The sequence below is a fragment of the Gadus morhua genome, unplaced genomic scaffold, assembly GCF_902167405.1.
Source record: "Gadus morhua unplaced genomic scaffold, gadMor3.0, whole genome shotgun sequence".
NCBI lineage: Eukaryota > Metazoa > Chordata > Actinopteri > Gadiformes > Gadidae > Gadus > Gadus morhua.
In genome coordinates this window covers 70,683-87,431 of record NW_021963968.1, presented here as the reverse complement: position 1 = coordinate 87,431, position 16,749 = coordinate 70,683, and the positions used below count along the sequence as shown (strand labels likewise).

Genomic DNA, 16,749 nt, shown 5'->3' with positions numbered 1-16,749 from the left:
TTACTCGGCTTAATGCTACATATGCTTGGCCAGCTGCAAATATCTTTTTAAGGGACACTACAGCTCTTTCTAAAGTTAAACCTTGAACTTTGTGTATGGTACAGGCCCATGCTAGGCGTAACGGGAATTGGCGTCTAGATCCACCAGTCATTACTTTGTCTTCCACAGCATCTATGGGTGTTGCTTGTTGAAATTGAGGCTCAAAGCATATAGACCTACTCCTCAGTTTCCTGCCGATTGCGTCATTGTCAAAGTTAACCAAAATGGTTTTGGGAAACTGAACGTTCCCTTCAAAGGTGATTTTGCAAACGGTACCGGATACACCATTGACCAATCCATCTGACAGATCTATATTTTTGATGAGCATTACGCGAGCTGATGGACCAACGATTAACGTTCTGCTTAAGCATGTCTGACTATCAATTTTTGGATTATTTTTTCTTGTTACTTGTCCTGTGGTAGGATTTCTCTGAGTATCTTGAGCTTTAATTTGCACCAAATCCGTACACGTCTTGTGTAACATGGCGATGTTATGGGCTGCCACTTCATCGTTTCTGGGGAAAATGTGAAGGTCCTGTGTCAGTTCCCCCTCGCCGGTCTCACGTTGTCTTAGCAAGACTTCATCTCGCTGGTAAAGATTGTCTCCTTTTCTGTGTTTTCTAAGACGATTTAATGTTGCAGCAAACTCTTTGTTTTTTTGTCGCATTATCTTTGTCAACTCAATGTGAGTGAAATGATTGTTCCACAGATCGGTCACCAATTGCTCGTGGTAAAGAGGTGTTCCCTTTACAGGGCCGAGCTGGAAGAAGTCACCAACTGCCATGATTGATACATTCCCAAACAATGCATAATCTCCTTGTTGCTTTATTTGTCGTAGTCTGCCATGGACATACGTCAGGATTTTATGATCAACCATACTCACCTCGTCCAAAATGAGTATTTGTAAGTCTTTCATGGTGGCTCTCAACGAATTGATTCTTTCATCTCCTAGAGGTTGATATGGCAGTTTGGCAGTGGTAGTAATAGCAAAGGTGCTGTGTATTGTGCTTCCGTTGATATTATATGCTGCTACTCCTGTAGGAGCAGCTAGCAAAACATGAGTGTCGTCTGGATTAATGGACATTCTTGCAAAGAGTCTGCATGACTCGTAGTACACAGCTTTAATCAGGTGGGACTTTCCTGTGCCTGCTCCCCCTGAAATGAATACGCGAAACGGGTCAGGGTTTTTGCCATTGACTTTGTCAAGGCACCATGCGCGGATTTTGTAAAAAATTTGAGTCTGTTGTTCGTTTAACGTGCGCATAATGGACAGACCTTCAGCTCTTTGTATCGAGTGTGTGGGAAATTCTTTAGACAGTGTTGCCTTTGTGTCCGACTGCAAGTCCGGTATGGCTTCTCTTTCATTTTGATTTGTGTCGTTGTTGTTAGACATCTCCTCCTGACATTCTAATCGCTCCAACTCAGATTCAGGGCAAAGGTCTGCCCATGCCTCGTCGTGAGCCCCGTGGTGCCCTGCAACCTCTTGGCATCTGTCGAGCTCATCTGCATCTACTTCAAACAGGGATCTGTTCAAATCTACAACTTCCTTAACACTTTGCGTTGTATTGCTGCTGTTAGTGATGGAACCGGTCCTGTAAAACTGCTCATAACTGTTGTACGGTGGAGGTTTTAACTCATCTGTTGAATAATGAGGCAAAAACAATTGTAGCAAACTTTGGTAGTGTTTTTCTGGATATTTGGTTTGTGAGAAACGAGCGTATCTAGCAACAGCATCAGATCCCCTAGTTCTCATCTTAACAAAGCCAGTGTTATTTTCCAGTTTAACAGAGCCATTGCTGTGCTGCTCTTTCCCGTACAAAACTCTGTATTTTGAAACAAATGTGGCTATACAAATATCATGGAAAATTGCGCCCTGGGGGCGGTTTTTGTAGCGGTCCGTTATGCTCGTCATCCATATCGATTCTGTTGACGTGTCACCCTGTTCTGCTTTGCTTTGAATGACACTGAGAGGATAACTCATTCTGACGGTATTTTCACCAGTAGGGATAAATGTGACCAGTCTTGAGCATTCGTTGAGATGCATGTTTGTAACTCGATAAACACTTTCTTGAGCTGAGACCTCGCGATTGTGGAGAAAGACACTTCCCAACTTATTGAGTGTTTGTTTTGCATCTAAATTTCCATGTTTTTTCATTTCATTTTGAGTATGTTGTAACAATAAGCCCATGTCTTGTTCTGCTTTTGAGATGTAGGATATTATGTATACTACACAAGCAAAAGCATCGCAGACATATTGTATGTCCATGTTGGCATCCCAGCAACGCAAAAGGTCTTTGTTGTATTGATTAACGTAAACATCTGATGGGTTGCGTTTGTGTACAACCGCGTTTTTATTGGTTGTCAATCGGTAGGCATTTTCAAACATTTCCTGGGTGATGTTAACGGAAGCAAATAGCTGATCCACAGTGTCGAAGGTTAGGTCTGGACTTGAAAGAGCATGTTTGACCCTTGTCATGACACTTTTAGCCACCTCTTTTTCTTTTCGCATTTCTAATATAGAGACGTCTATCGGATCAGCGTCTGTTACCTCCTGGTTCTCGTCTGTTTTACTTCTACAAAGAAAGGTGTGGTTGCTTGGAGGACGTGGAAAGTTAAATCTGCATGTTGTGCCTTTTTTCCTACAACTCTTTGAGTGCTTGGAGCTGTGTTTTTGAACGCCGGAAACAACTTCATGCAATGCGTCGGTTGCTGGCGGGAGTTCACAACTGATGTATTTATCAATAAATTGTGTGACTTCTTGGTCTGTGTTTTTGCCTATTTTCGGTGCATTTTCTACCCAGAACAGACAATGAGTATGGGGTGAGCCGCGTTGTTGGAATTCAACTCTAAAAAATGTGTCGATAACTTTACCAATGGGGTTAGCTGGTGACTTGATGACGTCATTTAGGAAAGTCTGAAACCTGTGTTGGAACATTCTTGCCGCGGTAACCGGATTAGTTTTGAGTAAATTGCACCTCTGTGACCAGTCCAGGTCGTTGACATTTCCCTGTATTTTCTGTAGTCTCATGAAAACATCGATGAGTTCAGTCCAGCGTAAATCCGCACATGAAAATGAACAGAACCAAGTAGGGACACCAAGCTGACGAACCATAGCAAATAGATTTTTCTGTACACCTTGCCAAAAGACTGGAGTCCCTCGAATCGGTTGAAGGAACTTGTAACCGAGATCGGTTTTTAAGACATTTTGTACATAGTCTTTGTTTGAAAGCATGGCGGAAGTTATAGCCAATGATTCCCCTGCATGGTAACCTTTTCTCAGTGCTATGGACACCTTGGAAACAACCTGATTGACCTCAGATAAATATTGAGCATAGAAAATGTAGTCCAAGTTGCTGCTAAACCTCCCATCAGCATTTAGGATTCGTGTGTTGATGTATCTACTGAGAGTGAGCCTGTGGGGCCGTGCATCATGGAATGTACCCGTCCCTTTGGGGAAAAGAGTTGGGAAACATTTGGCTTCATTGCCCTTATCTGTCAGCAGCCTAACAGGACTGTTGCCTTCAGCTGGAGCTATTGATAAAACACTTTCGAAATGCTGATCAAATATTTCTTGTGCGATATCTATTGGTTGCAAACATGTGTCCAAGAGTAACCCGTGTGTTTGAGTTTCATATATGTGGTCAGCTTCTTCATCATCTGACACCTGGTCTGATTGAGTTGTAGTGTCACTGCTTTCAGGTGCAGATGGAGTGTCATTAACTGGGTTGCATTCTTTCAAAACAGAACATGCATCTTCTGGCAAGGGATTTTCCCATTCTGCGTTAAAGTCTATGTCCTTATACCATTTATTCATGTCCTTTAAACATGCTATCGCATTTTGGATTTTTTGAGTGTGCACATATTGATACTGATAATGCCCCTTATAAGTAAGTTTTCTTTTCAGTTTTATTCGGATCATTAAGTCTTGATTTTCTAGCCTAGGGAGAACTGAAGTGACTACATCGCTGTTTGATGGAACGCAAGTCACCGGCCCATGGACAGAATTCTGAGAACCTCGTGGCAATGCCACAAGTCGCATAAAGGGAATATTCAATGCGCACAGGTGTTGTTCTAATGAGTTCAGTGTGCCTAATTCGTCCGGAATTGGATCTAATGCCATATTGTTCACAGCGCTCTCCTGGGGAACCTTACCACTGAGTATCTTGGAGTTGCAACTGAAACATATCCACAATTTCCCAGCAACTGTCTGTTTTAGTGTGCATGGCGTTAAACATGCGTTATCACATTGATGGAGATATTTTGTGGTAATGCATTGTTTTGCAATTGCTGACACTGTTGAAGCCTTGGATTCAAATGAGGACACGTCACATAATTTCACTTGCTTTCGGAACAATAATCTGTGACACACACAACAAACATGTTCTGGTCCATGTTTGACCCCTTCTTGGAAGAGTTCAATTACATAGTCGATATTATGTTTTAAGAGGGTTAGATTAAGTCTCTTTTGACAGTTTCTTTCAATTACAGAGGGCTTATAAGCCGGATCTTCTCTGTATTTGGTTACAATACTTTGTATCAGCTGTTTACGATGGGCAGGATTATTGGCATATTTTTCAATACTGCTGTTTTTTACTTGTTCTTTGAACAATTCATTATTAGCATATTTTTCTATACTGCTGTTTTTTACTTGTTCTTTGAACAATTCATTATTAGCATATTTTTCAATACTGCTGTTTTTTACTTGTTCTTTGAACAATTCAGTATTAGCATATTTTTCTATACTGCTGTTTTTTACTTGTTTTTGGAACGGTTCATTATTAGCATATCTTTCGATACTACTGTTTTTTAATTTTGCTTGATACTGTTCATCACATTTATATCTTTGTTGAGTTTGTAGCTTTTTAACTTGCCTATATTCTGTGTCCTCAGCATACGCTTTATTTTTTGTTCGATTTTTTACTTTATCAGTACATTTTTTACTTGGTGAAACAAGGTCTGCATTGGACATTTTGTGCGACATTTCACAGAAGCTAGTTAAACTAAAGCATGTATGAGAGGTTTTTCCTTTGACACAGGCAATTGGTTCATAATGGCATTCGTTGCAGTGTTTCAGATATATAGCTTTTCTTACAATCGGCTCAATGTTCGCGGTAAACGTAATCCATTTCTGTTGACTGTAGGTGTAAATATGAACACAGAGCAAATCTGCAGAAACTTGTATTTCCAACTCTGTTGCCCAAGATCCAACATATTTCATTTTTGAGTCTTGGAGATATTGCTCCACAGAAGCAAATTCCCGCCTTAGACAAGTAATGTAATGAAGTGGATTATTTGAGACGTGATTCACTACAGCCTTTCGAAAGGCCTTGTGATTTGACTCGCAACCACTCAAGACAGACGAAAGAGAACGAAAGAAACAATTACCGTCACCTTCAATGGATGTTGTTTGGCATGGTTCAGGCTGTGCCATATCGAAGGTTTGTGCAACAATATTTTGATCTAAACTTGGTACGATATTCAGTTTGTTGCAGATCCTGTTTTTTTCCCTTAATGTCAATCCAGTAAATATTATATTGGGGCTATCTGTTACAGAAATTATACAGACATCTGATGCACCCTCTGTGTGAATTGGAGGATCACTGTCAATGTTTACAGTTGTGTCACATGTAGAAGTGACACAAGTTTCAAGGGAAAAAGACGCGTTTACTGCAAGGGAATTTCTATCTGTTACCGAAAGGACACAGAGATCAGAGTCACTGTCAGTGTCCAAAGTACCGTCATGTGCCGAAGTGCTGGCTTCAGGCTGTGCAGTTAAAGCAGTAAATGGTGAGTTTACCTCAACAGCTTTCACACCAGTGACTTCAAACACCTTGTTTGGGATATCAAAAGCATGTGGATGATTTTGATATAAGGAATTGACAAGGTTCTCAATATGGTCATATAACTCATACACAGTAGCATAGTGCGCTACTATGCTGGTTCCATCCGGTGCAACCGAACCCCAAGTACTACGAGAATGAGGATCGAAAACTGCAAAAGCAGTTTCGACCTTGAAAACGGCACAGACACTTCCTTGGATGTTGAGCAAGCATGTGTCTGTCTGCAGCAGTGTTTTCTGAATAGCCTCATCTAAAGGCATGGCTATGTTTTGCAAAGAAGCGTCATAATCATGCTTTTGATCAAGACTTCCAGTGAGTGTATCAAAATATTCCAAACTAAATAATTTATTGTTTAATTTGCAGTGTCTGGGTAACTCGGAAATGAAAATATGCCCACTGGTTTTGGCTGCACTGATTTCCTTATTTTCTAGCATAGATGTGTACAAGCCATTACCTTGTTTTAGAATATGATGAATATTCTTTTTTTTCCATTTGAGAACGCTATGGGTGGTGTGGGTCATAATTGCCGCTATGCCGTTTGTAGCACACTGCTTACCTGCATTTTCCCCGAATATGTGGCTGCTCTGGTCAAACGATCCTTGAAGACACCCAGGGTTGTCATAAGTCACATGACTTGATGTAGCAGCTCTGGCAGGTGCAAAATCACAGGGTGCCTAAAACAAAACAGTAGTTCAATCAAAAAGGAGTGTAACCAATAGTTTATATCAAAATTAAAAAAGGCTAGGAATCAATCAGCTGTAGTTCATGGCTGTGTATAATGGGAAAACGGAATTGTACATGAAATTAACATTACTTTAACTAATTTCCAAGATCTAATAAATGGCAGGAAAACTCACAAGGAACAGGGAATAACATGTTAAAAATAAGTACCTTCTGATTGCCAAGTGTTACATGAGGATCTTCAAGCTGGCCATTGTCCTCAGGCGGGCTCTGCTGAAATGACATTTCAGTGTTTTTAAAAGCATGTTGGTTCCCAGTAAGTAATTCGAAAATGTACATAGTATAGGCAAATTAGTCAGAACTGCACACTTACACCATATCAATGTTTTAAAAGAATAAACACATGAAAACAAAATGGGTCTCTTAAGCTGTGGCTTTTCCCGTTGGTATACCATTTTTCCACTAGTAATTACATACCTGCTGACTGCTCGCAGTGACCTCAGGTGCTGGTTCAAACGGCTCATGGTCCTCAATGTGTGTCATCTGCAATCACAAACATTACGAATGTTAAAAAAAATTAGGTTTACCCCTACATGCAAACTCATAAGCCATAGAAAAGGGGACATTTGGTGTATTGTGGTGAACAGAATTAAGGACAAAGAAAACTTTTATTTCAGTTCAGTTTAAATAATTGAAATTAGCACAACAAGTTCATCAGCCAACCTTCTTGACATTTCCAATTCATAGTGTGTAGATATTACCAAGAACATGTTAAAAACAGTTCAACTATGTTGATTGTAATTATGAAGTAAAAATGTAAATGTTTCTAGATACTGATCCTGGAACTGATTGATTGCTTATTTGCAAATCATTTTTTATATTGTTGTCATTACCTTGGTTGAACATCCCAAGAAGCTGGTCTCATTGGCTGTTGGTTTATCAGCCTGGGCCATCACAACTTTTGGCCCCCAAGGTGTTGGCTCCTCTTGTTTTCTCTGTCCAGAGACAACCCGAGCAGTTGGCTGGTTCACCTTCTACAATGAGGTAAGGGAGCAAAACTATCATGAGAGGTACAATTGTATGAAAATTGAAAAGTGGGCAGTTCAAAGAACTTACTGCTAATGTAGTTTATTTAAAACAGTAACAAACATAGTGTTGTGCACGCCTGTATTTTGTGGCGCTACATACAAATTTAACAACAAAACCCAAATATTAAATAATTACAAGATGCTCTCTTTTTCCCCCTTTCCCTTACCTCACAAAACTCTGTTTGAAGAAACGGCCACTCATCAACACACAGAGTCTTGTCATCCCCCTCCGGTTGAGCAAACTGCAAAGACATAGTAAGAATTATATGTACATTACAATTGAGAAATGGAAACCCAAAATTACACTTTCTTAGGAACTTAGAGAAAATATCAAAAGAATAGAGAACCGCACTCTATTCACTGAATGTGTTTAATCATTACATGTTGTATGCAAATTACCTTGCTCGAATGCACAAAGACGCTGCCCTCCAGAGTGGCTGGCACAGCAGCTTCTGGAACAGGTCGAGGAGGAGGTACGCCCTCCAGAGTAGCAGGTACAGCAGCTTCTGGAACAGGTCGAGGGGGAGGTACCAGCTTCGAAGGTTTGGCAATCCTTGCTGGAGTTTGAAGTGCCTGGAAAATAATTGTAAATCATTGGCAAAACAATACCTACACAGAGAATGTTGGACTATCTCTTGTGTTAAAGGCGAAATCAGAAAATAGTTGTACCTGTGTTTCAACCAAAAAACAAGTACATATTTCACTGAGAAATTACCAACCTCAAGGCGGGCCTTCTTTCCTTTGGAGACCACAGCCGTGGTTCCATGTGCCACCTTCCGTTTCTATCATAATGGAAGAGAACGGAAATGATAACAGTTAATACAATGTACCATACAATGTAAAGCTTGTCATATAGGATTACAGGCGCTATTAATATGTATGCACTCACAAACAGTTCATATTAAAATCACACAAATTACCTTTGAGCGATTCCCCATGGGGACGTCAAGGTTGGATGGAACAATGCGATCCATTGCAGCCAACTTGTCAGTGCTAAACCGGATAGGGTTTAGCACGACAAAGCACTCCCTCAGGACCAGAGGAGGCACACAAACCTAGAAATAAAAAACAGAATTGAGCCATTGACCATTTGCCTTGTCTTATAGGAATAGCATTTAAATGAAACAACAAATGTACGCATCATTACGGTTTAATTTCCTATCAGCTATCATACCAATGTACAAACCTCATGAGGAAGGATCCGCATGGAAGACTGATCCCAGTCCTCAGGCGCATCCCAGGACTCAGGTTGGCTGCGCTATAAACACATAGGGGGAATTAGTATTCAATAAATGTGGCCTAACTAAAACTAAAGCTCTTCAAAATTGTATAACTTTTACCTTTCCGCGACGTCCGACGACAGTTTCCTTGAAGGGGTCAAGGGTACGTGGACGTGAAACCTCTCCCTTCACAACCACGGTGGTAGCAAAGGGTCTCACAGTCGGGGGTGACTTGGGAGGAGACACAGGCGGAGGTGTAACAGGCAGAGGTGACTGTAGCTGCCGAAAGGAGAAGTGCCACAGAAGCTTCGCGAGAAGCGGCATCCCCAGATCGTCACTCAGGTGGATCTATTATAATGAGAAGCACGGGTTATTATTGAAATAAACTGCTTTTGCCATATAAAATTGACATTACATGAATTTCTCACGTGCCAAGTTATAACACGACTTACCCCATCACGACTCCACAAGGCACGCGAGTCCAGCGGAAAGCGGTCAGCTGTGACGCAGTACTCTACACCTGCAGAAGAAAACAAATATTAAACCATACACTATACACATATTTTACACGTGGTACCAAGAGGTGGTGTTGATACACTAAAAGCTTTCCTACAAAGATATTCTATACTAACATTATCTCTTAATCATTTTTACATACCGTTCTTTGCTGCAACGCGACGAAACTCCTCTCGAAGGAATTGTTGCGGTGCCAATTCACTCGCCAGCCGGGGAGGGAAATCGAGCACGAACACCTGATCCGCACAAAAGTTTTGGATTACACACTATACAATTCTGTTTAATAGTCTGCCTTGAAAATATACTTTATTTTGTAACACAAAAACTACCTTAGGCCATCGACTGCGGGCAGCTCTCAGAAGTCCATCGAAGGCAACTCCAGCCGCTTCGATGCCGGGCGTCGCCGTGAGGTTGTTGCTTGGAGCCAGCAAGCAAACGATGTCGGGGGTTCTGGGGATGTCTGCGTTCAGCAACTCAGTGCGGAGCTCAGCGGCAGACGCCCCAGGCGTAGACAGGAACCCAAACGAAAGGCAACCGTCTGGCATCCTCACGTAACGGTCAACCAACGCACGCAGATGCGAGTCGCCCACAAACAGCACAAACTATAAATAAGGACAAATAAAAAGTTGTCATTCCACTCCAAACATATTCCACTGCTAAATTATACATTATTTTCTGAAAAGTCTTTGACAAGTTTACCTGCTTAACTGGAGACTCAGGAGGGAGATCCAATCGATGGAACTTCCCAGTGAGGGCAGAGACAGGCCAAGGCTTGACACGGTGACGAGCTCCAGTGCCACGCACTAATAAAGAGACAAATTCAACGCAAAACTAAAATGAATAACTTATCTCGAGCTGTTGATCTAAAAGTCAAACATCACACATTCATGCAATAGAATTCTGAGGAATAGAAATGAGTTGAAAACATTATTGTATCTTTACGACTACATACCAGGGAGGAAGCCTCTAGCCAGAGTCGTTGCCATCGGAAGAATCGTCCTCCTCCTCACCTTGGCTGCAGCCGAAGCGCGCGAGGCACGAGGCATCTAATGATTTCACAATAAGAAAAATAGCATGCTTCAAAATAGGTACAAGATTTCTCTTTACAAATATACATCAAGAAAGGCTGCATGTTGAAAACCCCACCCTGTACAGAGATGTATTTATGTAATTATAACCATGTGTTTTCATATGAAATGAACATTAAACAGAACAGATAGGTGCAATAAATACACACACGCACAAGGTGTTCATGTGAAATCAATATATGGGCTAAAGCACAGCACGCGTGTAAAAAGTGAATGTAAGTGTGTGGTAAAATGGCCGCCTAGACGCCGGCATCACCACATCATGTCAACAAACCGGGCACTCACGAAGAAAGCGTATGCCATAACTGCATCAACAAACCGCCAAAGCAACCATGCTAACTTAATACAATAAACATAATTATCCATTGCATAAGGACTTACCTACAGATAGGTGCAATAAATACACACACGCACAAGGTGTTCATGTGAAATCAATATATGGGCTAAAGCACAGCACGCGTGTAAAAAGTGAATGTAACACGACATTTCAGCATTTAAAACACATTGCATTGTATGGACAGAGTCCACCAGAAAGTTTTTCTGTGGTACTCACGAAGAAAGAAGAAAGCTTATGCCATAACTGCATCAACAAACCGCCAAAGCAACCATGCCAACTTAATTCAATAAACTGGGTAGCTAGTAGCCTACCCGTGATACACAACTAAGCTTTACGATAACGTTGTTTTTCACTGACTTAGACAAAGAAAGCTTTTCTGTGGTAAAATGGCCGCCTAGACGCCGGCATCACCACATCATGTCAACAAACCGGGCACTCACGAAGAAAGCTTATGCCATAACTGCATCAACAAACCGCCAAAGCAACCATGCTAACTTAATACAATAAACATAATTATCCATTGCATAAGGACTTACCTTGACAACGTACTTCTTTGGTTGAACCGCAAAGTTGAAAGACAGAACGTACTCGAATGAATCCGCTCACAATATTAATCCGTGGAAAGGAGAGCAAAAGGGTCTATCTGAACATAGATGTCTCAAGCAGAGAAAATACGATCAGAGTGGGCCGAGCCGTGCGTCGCTGACGATAGTCATTCATCTCGCAAAGCACCATGGGAGTATGCCACGCCCACACCTGTACAGATGTTGTAGATGTGTTACTCTGCTCTTCATACCGTACAACATCTCCTGACTTCTTGCTCGCCAAATTAAAAAAAGATAAGATTGACGGATGTCCAAAACGGGAAGACTGAATAATACAGTTATAATCAGGAGACCACTCTGTGAAACATCACTTGCCCTGAGCAATCTTCACGTCCCGCCACGTCCCGCCACGTCCCGCCTCGCCTCGTCCCGTCCCGCCTCGCCTCGTCCCGTCTCGTCCCGCCTCGTCTCGCCTCGTCCCGCCTCGTCTCGACTCGTCTCAGCTTTTTTGTTCTCAAAGTTAAAAAGGTAAGATTGAAATCTTTGTAAGAATTGAAATAAACGAATTGGCGGATGTCCAAAACGGGAAGACTGAATAATACAGTTGGTTTGCTTTGTTTGATACAACCGCAATGAATGCCGGGAAAAGCCCGCGAATTCAAATGAAACAATGAACAGAGAGGCAGAAAACTCTGTGTATGGTTCGTTCATTCCCTACATGCATCGCGTTGAGCTCATGAGCCGAACAGCTGATTTGAGAAGGAGATGAAAGATCTAGTGAAACGGAAGGTTTAATTGTAGTGTTTATTATTTTCAACAGAACAATGACTGGGATTCGTAGGTCCCCGGCGGACTTTGCATCGTCCGGTCATCCGGATACGATTGCTATGAGGGATCTGGCCTCCAAGAACTATGTAAGTTATCAAGATTTGCGTCTTTGGAAGCCTGAATGAACAAAATTCCATTTAATACTAACATAGCATTTTTTTTATAATAGCACATTTGTGTAGATGACGTCTACACAAAAGAGCAGAAGATGGAGCACGCCTACGCGTTTGGGGTGCTGGTCTGCGACCAGACCATACGATACACCGAGAAGGCGAAGCACACCGAGAATGTGCACAGGCAGCAGCTGGCGTGCCTGCGGAGGGAGAACGAACGACTTGGACAGGATCTCAGGGCATCCCAGGCCAGCTTGTCTCTTACGCAAACAGATCTGGACGCCACACAGAACGGTAAAAATGAAGGCAGATTACCAACCAAAACAACTTAATTACATGTGAAGGCAGATTACCAACCAAAACAACTTAATTACATGAATGCCTTCAGCCAACTCCCAACTACAGAACTCAGACTAACAGACATATTTATATTATGCTTATGTGTTTTAATTTGTTTTTATGTGTTTTAATTTGGTTGGAGATTTCAAGGCTTATGATTTCACCCATTAGACTATATTTATCAACTCATTTATTAACCTAGCTTACATAATGTGCATCCCAATCCAAATGACGATTACAAATGGAACATTAACATGACTCTCATTCCTATCTAGAACTCGATGACCTCCGCTGCACGAACGCCTCCCAAGGTGTGACAATACTTAATATTGATAAACGGCCATAATTATATTATGGCTATGTGATTTAATTTGGTTAGAGATCAATCCAAATTACTAATTAATAACGTTTGTTTTAATTCCTATCTAGAACTGGACTACCTGGACAGCATGACCGCCTCCCAAGGTATGACGATACATGGTGTTAATATGAATTTGACATCAGATACTGATTCCTCCCAATATGTATTTGATTTGTCATGTATAACACCTATTAGCCAAATGTGAAAAATAATGGAAACGATCTTTCCTCCCATCAGATACTGATTCGTCCCATCCATTGTGTTCGACGATGGTCGATGACACGGACGAGAACGGGAATGAAGGTACACCTTCATCTTTCAAATGACTGTTGTGGTTATAAAAATACATGCATGCTTTATGTCCATGTGCTCGGAAAACTGATACTTTTTTCTTTACATTTTGCAGATCCACTACCAGGCCCCTGAAAAAATACTACCAGGCCCCTGTAAAGTAGTGTAGTTTGATATTGTAAATAGTGTTTTTTTTTCAATATAGTGTGACATTGTAAATAGTGTGCTTTTTTTTAAACTTGTAAATAGTGTGGTTTTTTTTAAACTTCAATAAAAACTCAAACATCTGATATTGTTTAATATTTACACAACAATTTCCTCGTTTATTGCGCCCCCTAATGGCGAAACTTTCCGAAATTTTTATCGAACGTCTTTAAGGTTAGCACCAACATGTGTGTAGAATTTGGACTCGATCCGATGTCTAATTTTGGATTTTTTTGGTTTTTTGATTTCCCACGTCTAATTTAGCTCATAAACCAATATTCAAAATGATACCGTTTCGTCGTCGAAGGTCGGATCAAAAAACTGTCTATCATTTCTTTGCGTGTGCGTTTGAAGATGCCGTGTGCAAAGTTTGGTGTCGATTGTTCAAGAAATGTGGGAGGAGTAGGGAAAAAGCAGTTTTGCGGTTTTCGCCATTTTGCGAAAAAAAATTATGGACGCAAATGGGCGTGGCCTAGGCCAAAAGATTCAGCAGACTCCAGTGAATATGTGCGTACAAGTTTTTGACTCTGGGAGGTTCGGTGTGGGAGTTATAGCCCAAAACGCGTTTTCAGAACATTCCATTGGCGATTAGGAGATGTATTATTTCGTCGTTTTTTTGCGCCCTCTTGTGGCGAAATTTTCCAAAGACAATTTTCCTTTTCCAAATAACTCCCACCCACATTAATAATTCTTGACCATAATTTTTATATAGACTCGGGTTTGCCCCGTGATGGTTCCCTCATAGTTTGAAGAACATTCCTTTGGCCAATTAGAAGATATACAATTTCCTCGTTTATTGCGCCCCCTAATGGCGAAATTTTCCGAAACTTTTATCGTACGACATTAAGGTTAGCACCAACATGTGTGTAGAATTTGGACTCGTTCCGATGTCTAATTTTGGATTTTTTTGGATTTTTAATTTTCCACGTCTAATTTAGCTATTAAACAAATATTCAAAACTCTACCGTTTCGTCGTCAAAGGTCGGATCAAAAAACTGTCTATCATTTCTTTGCGTGTGCGTCTGAAGATGCCGTGTGCAAAGTTTGGTGTCGATTGGTCAAGAAATGTGGGAGGAGTAGCGAAAAAACAGTTTTGCGGTTTTCGCGATTCTGCGAAAAAAAATTATGGACGCAAATGGGCGTGGCCTATGCCAAAAGATGCAGCAGACTCCAGTGAATAAGTGCGTACAAGTTTTTGACTCTGGGAGGTTTGGTGTGGGAGTTATAGCCCCAAACGCGTATTCCTTGGTATAGCGCCACCTAGTGACCGGCGTGTCTGGATTTTGTCGTCTGCGTAATGTTCACGGACCTGGATCTAGTCATGCAATTGGCGTGTCGGCACCATTTACGGTTTGGGCTGTGGGCCCACTTCTAGAGGGAAATAATAATAATAATAATAACTAGAACTGCAAGCAGTTATGCAGGGGTCCAAGAAGTGTGCCTTTCGCCGGCACAACGCGACAAGAAATGTGCATTTCGCCGGCACAACGCGAAGCAAGTATTCAAAACGTTACCGTGAACAACATGTGGATATAAAGGTTTTGACTGTGGGAGCTTCGGTGTGGGAGTTATAGCCTAAAACGCGTTTTCAGAACATTCCATTGGCCAAATAGGAGATAGACAATGTCGTCGTTTTTTGGCGCCGCCCTGTTGGCGAAATTTTCCCAAGACAATTTTCCTTTGCCAAAAACTCCCGCCCACATTAATAATTCTTGGCCATATTTTCTATATAGATTCGGGTTTGCCCCTTGATGGTTTCCCTTGAGTTTGAAGAACATTCCTTTGGCCAATTAGAAGATATACAATTTCCTCGTTTATTGCGCCCCCTAATGGCGAAATATTCCGAATTCTTTACTGAACGCCATTAAGGGTAGCACCGACATGTGTCTAAAATTTGGACTTGATCCGATGTCTAATTTTGGTATTTTCTGAATTTTTGCGTATCGTCGTAAAACGTAGCTAATAAACAAATATTCAAAACGCTACCGTTTCGTAGTCGAAGGTCGGATCAAAAAGTGTTTGAGTTTTTCTTTTCGTGTTTGTCTGACGATGTCGTGTGCAAAGTTTGGTGTCGATTGGTCAAGAAATGTGGGAGGAGTAGGCAAAAAACAGCTTTGCGGTTTTCGCGATTTTGCGGAAAAAAATTATGGACGCAAATGGGCGTGGCCTATGCCAAAAGATGCAGCAGACTCCAGTGAATATGTGGGTACAAGTTTTTGACTGTGGGAGGTTCGGTGTGGGAGCTGTAGTCCCAAACGCGTATTCCTTGGTATAGCGCCACCTAGTGGCCGGCGTGTCTGGATTTTGTCGTCTGCGTAGTGTTCACGGACCTGGATCTAGTCATGCAGTTGGCGTGTCGGCACCATTTACGGTTTGGGCTGTGGTACCACTTCTAGATGGGAAGTATAATAACTAGAACTGCAAGCAGTTATGCAGGGGTCCAAGAAGTGTGCATTTCGCCGGCACAACGCGACAAGAAATGTGCATTTCGCCGGCACAACGCGAAGCATGTGTTCAAAACGCTACCCTGAACCTGTGGATACAAAGGATTTGACTGTGGTAGGAGTAGCGAGAAGTCAGTGTAGCGTTCTCGCGGCGAAATTTTGTAGAAGATATACAATTTCCTCGTTTATTGCGCCCCCTAATGGCGAAATGTTCTGATTTTTTTATCGAACGACATTAAGGCTAGCCCCGACATGTGTGTAAAATGTGGACTCTATCCGATGTCTAATTTTGTTTTTTTTTGGATTTTTGAACTTCCACGTCAAATTTAGCTAATAAACCAATATTCAAAACGCTACCGTTTCGTCGTCGAAAGTCGGATCAAAAAACTGTCTGAGGGTTTCTTTGCGTGTGCGTCTGAAGATGCCGTGTGCAAAGTTTGGTGTTGATTGGTCGAGAAATGTGGGAGGAGTAGCGAAAAAACAGTTTTGCGGTTTTCGCGATTTAGCGAAAAAAAATTCTAGACGCAAATGGGCGTGGCCTATGCCAAAAGATGCAGCAGACTCCAGTGAATCTGTGTGTACAAGGTTTTGAATGTGGGAGGTTCGGTGTGGGAGTTATAGCCCCAAACGCGTATTCCTTGGTATAGCGCCACCTAGGGGCTGGCGTGTCTGGATTTTGTTATCTGAGTAGCGGTGCCGATTCTGGATCTAGTCATGCAATTGGCGCGTGTGCACCATTTACGGTTTGGGCTGTAGTCCCACTTTCACGGGGGGAATAATAAAAAGAATCCTTACAAAAACAATAGGGATCCAAC

The 16,749-nt window shown here is 41.7% G+C and overlaps 1 protein-coding gene across 1 annotated transcript; it reads right to left on the bottom strand.

The window, feature by feature from the left end:
* Positions 1-7,951: 7,951 nt before the first annotated feature.
* On the bottom strand, positions 7,952-8,818 carry LOC115538402 (dihydrolipoyllysine-residue acetyltransferase component of pyruvate dehydrogenase complex, mitochondrial-like). The gene is made up of 3 exons (XM_030349980.1): positions 8,569-8,818; positions 8,368-8,430; positions 7,952-8,221 (listed from the first exon to the last, which is right to left on the bottom strand). Exons 1-3 carry the CDS (start codon positions 8,620-8,622, stop codon positions 8,006-8,008), a joined length of 333 nt encoding a protein of 110 aa, XP_030205840.1. The 5' UTR covers positions 8,623-8,818; the 3' UTR covers positions 7,952-8,005.
* Positions 8,819-16,749: the final 7,931 nt, after the last annotated feature.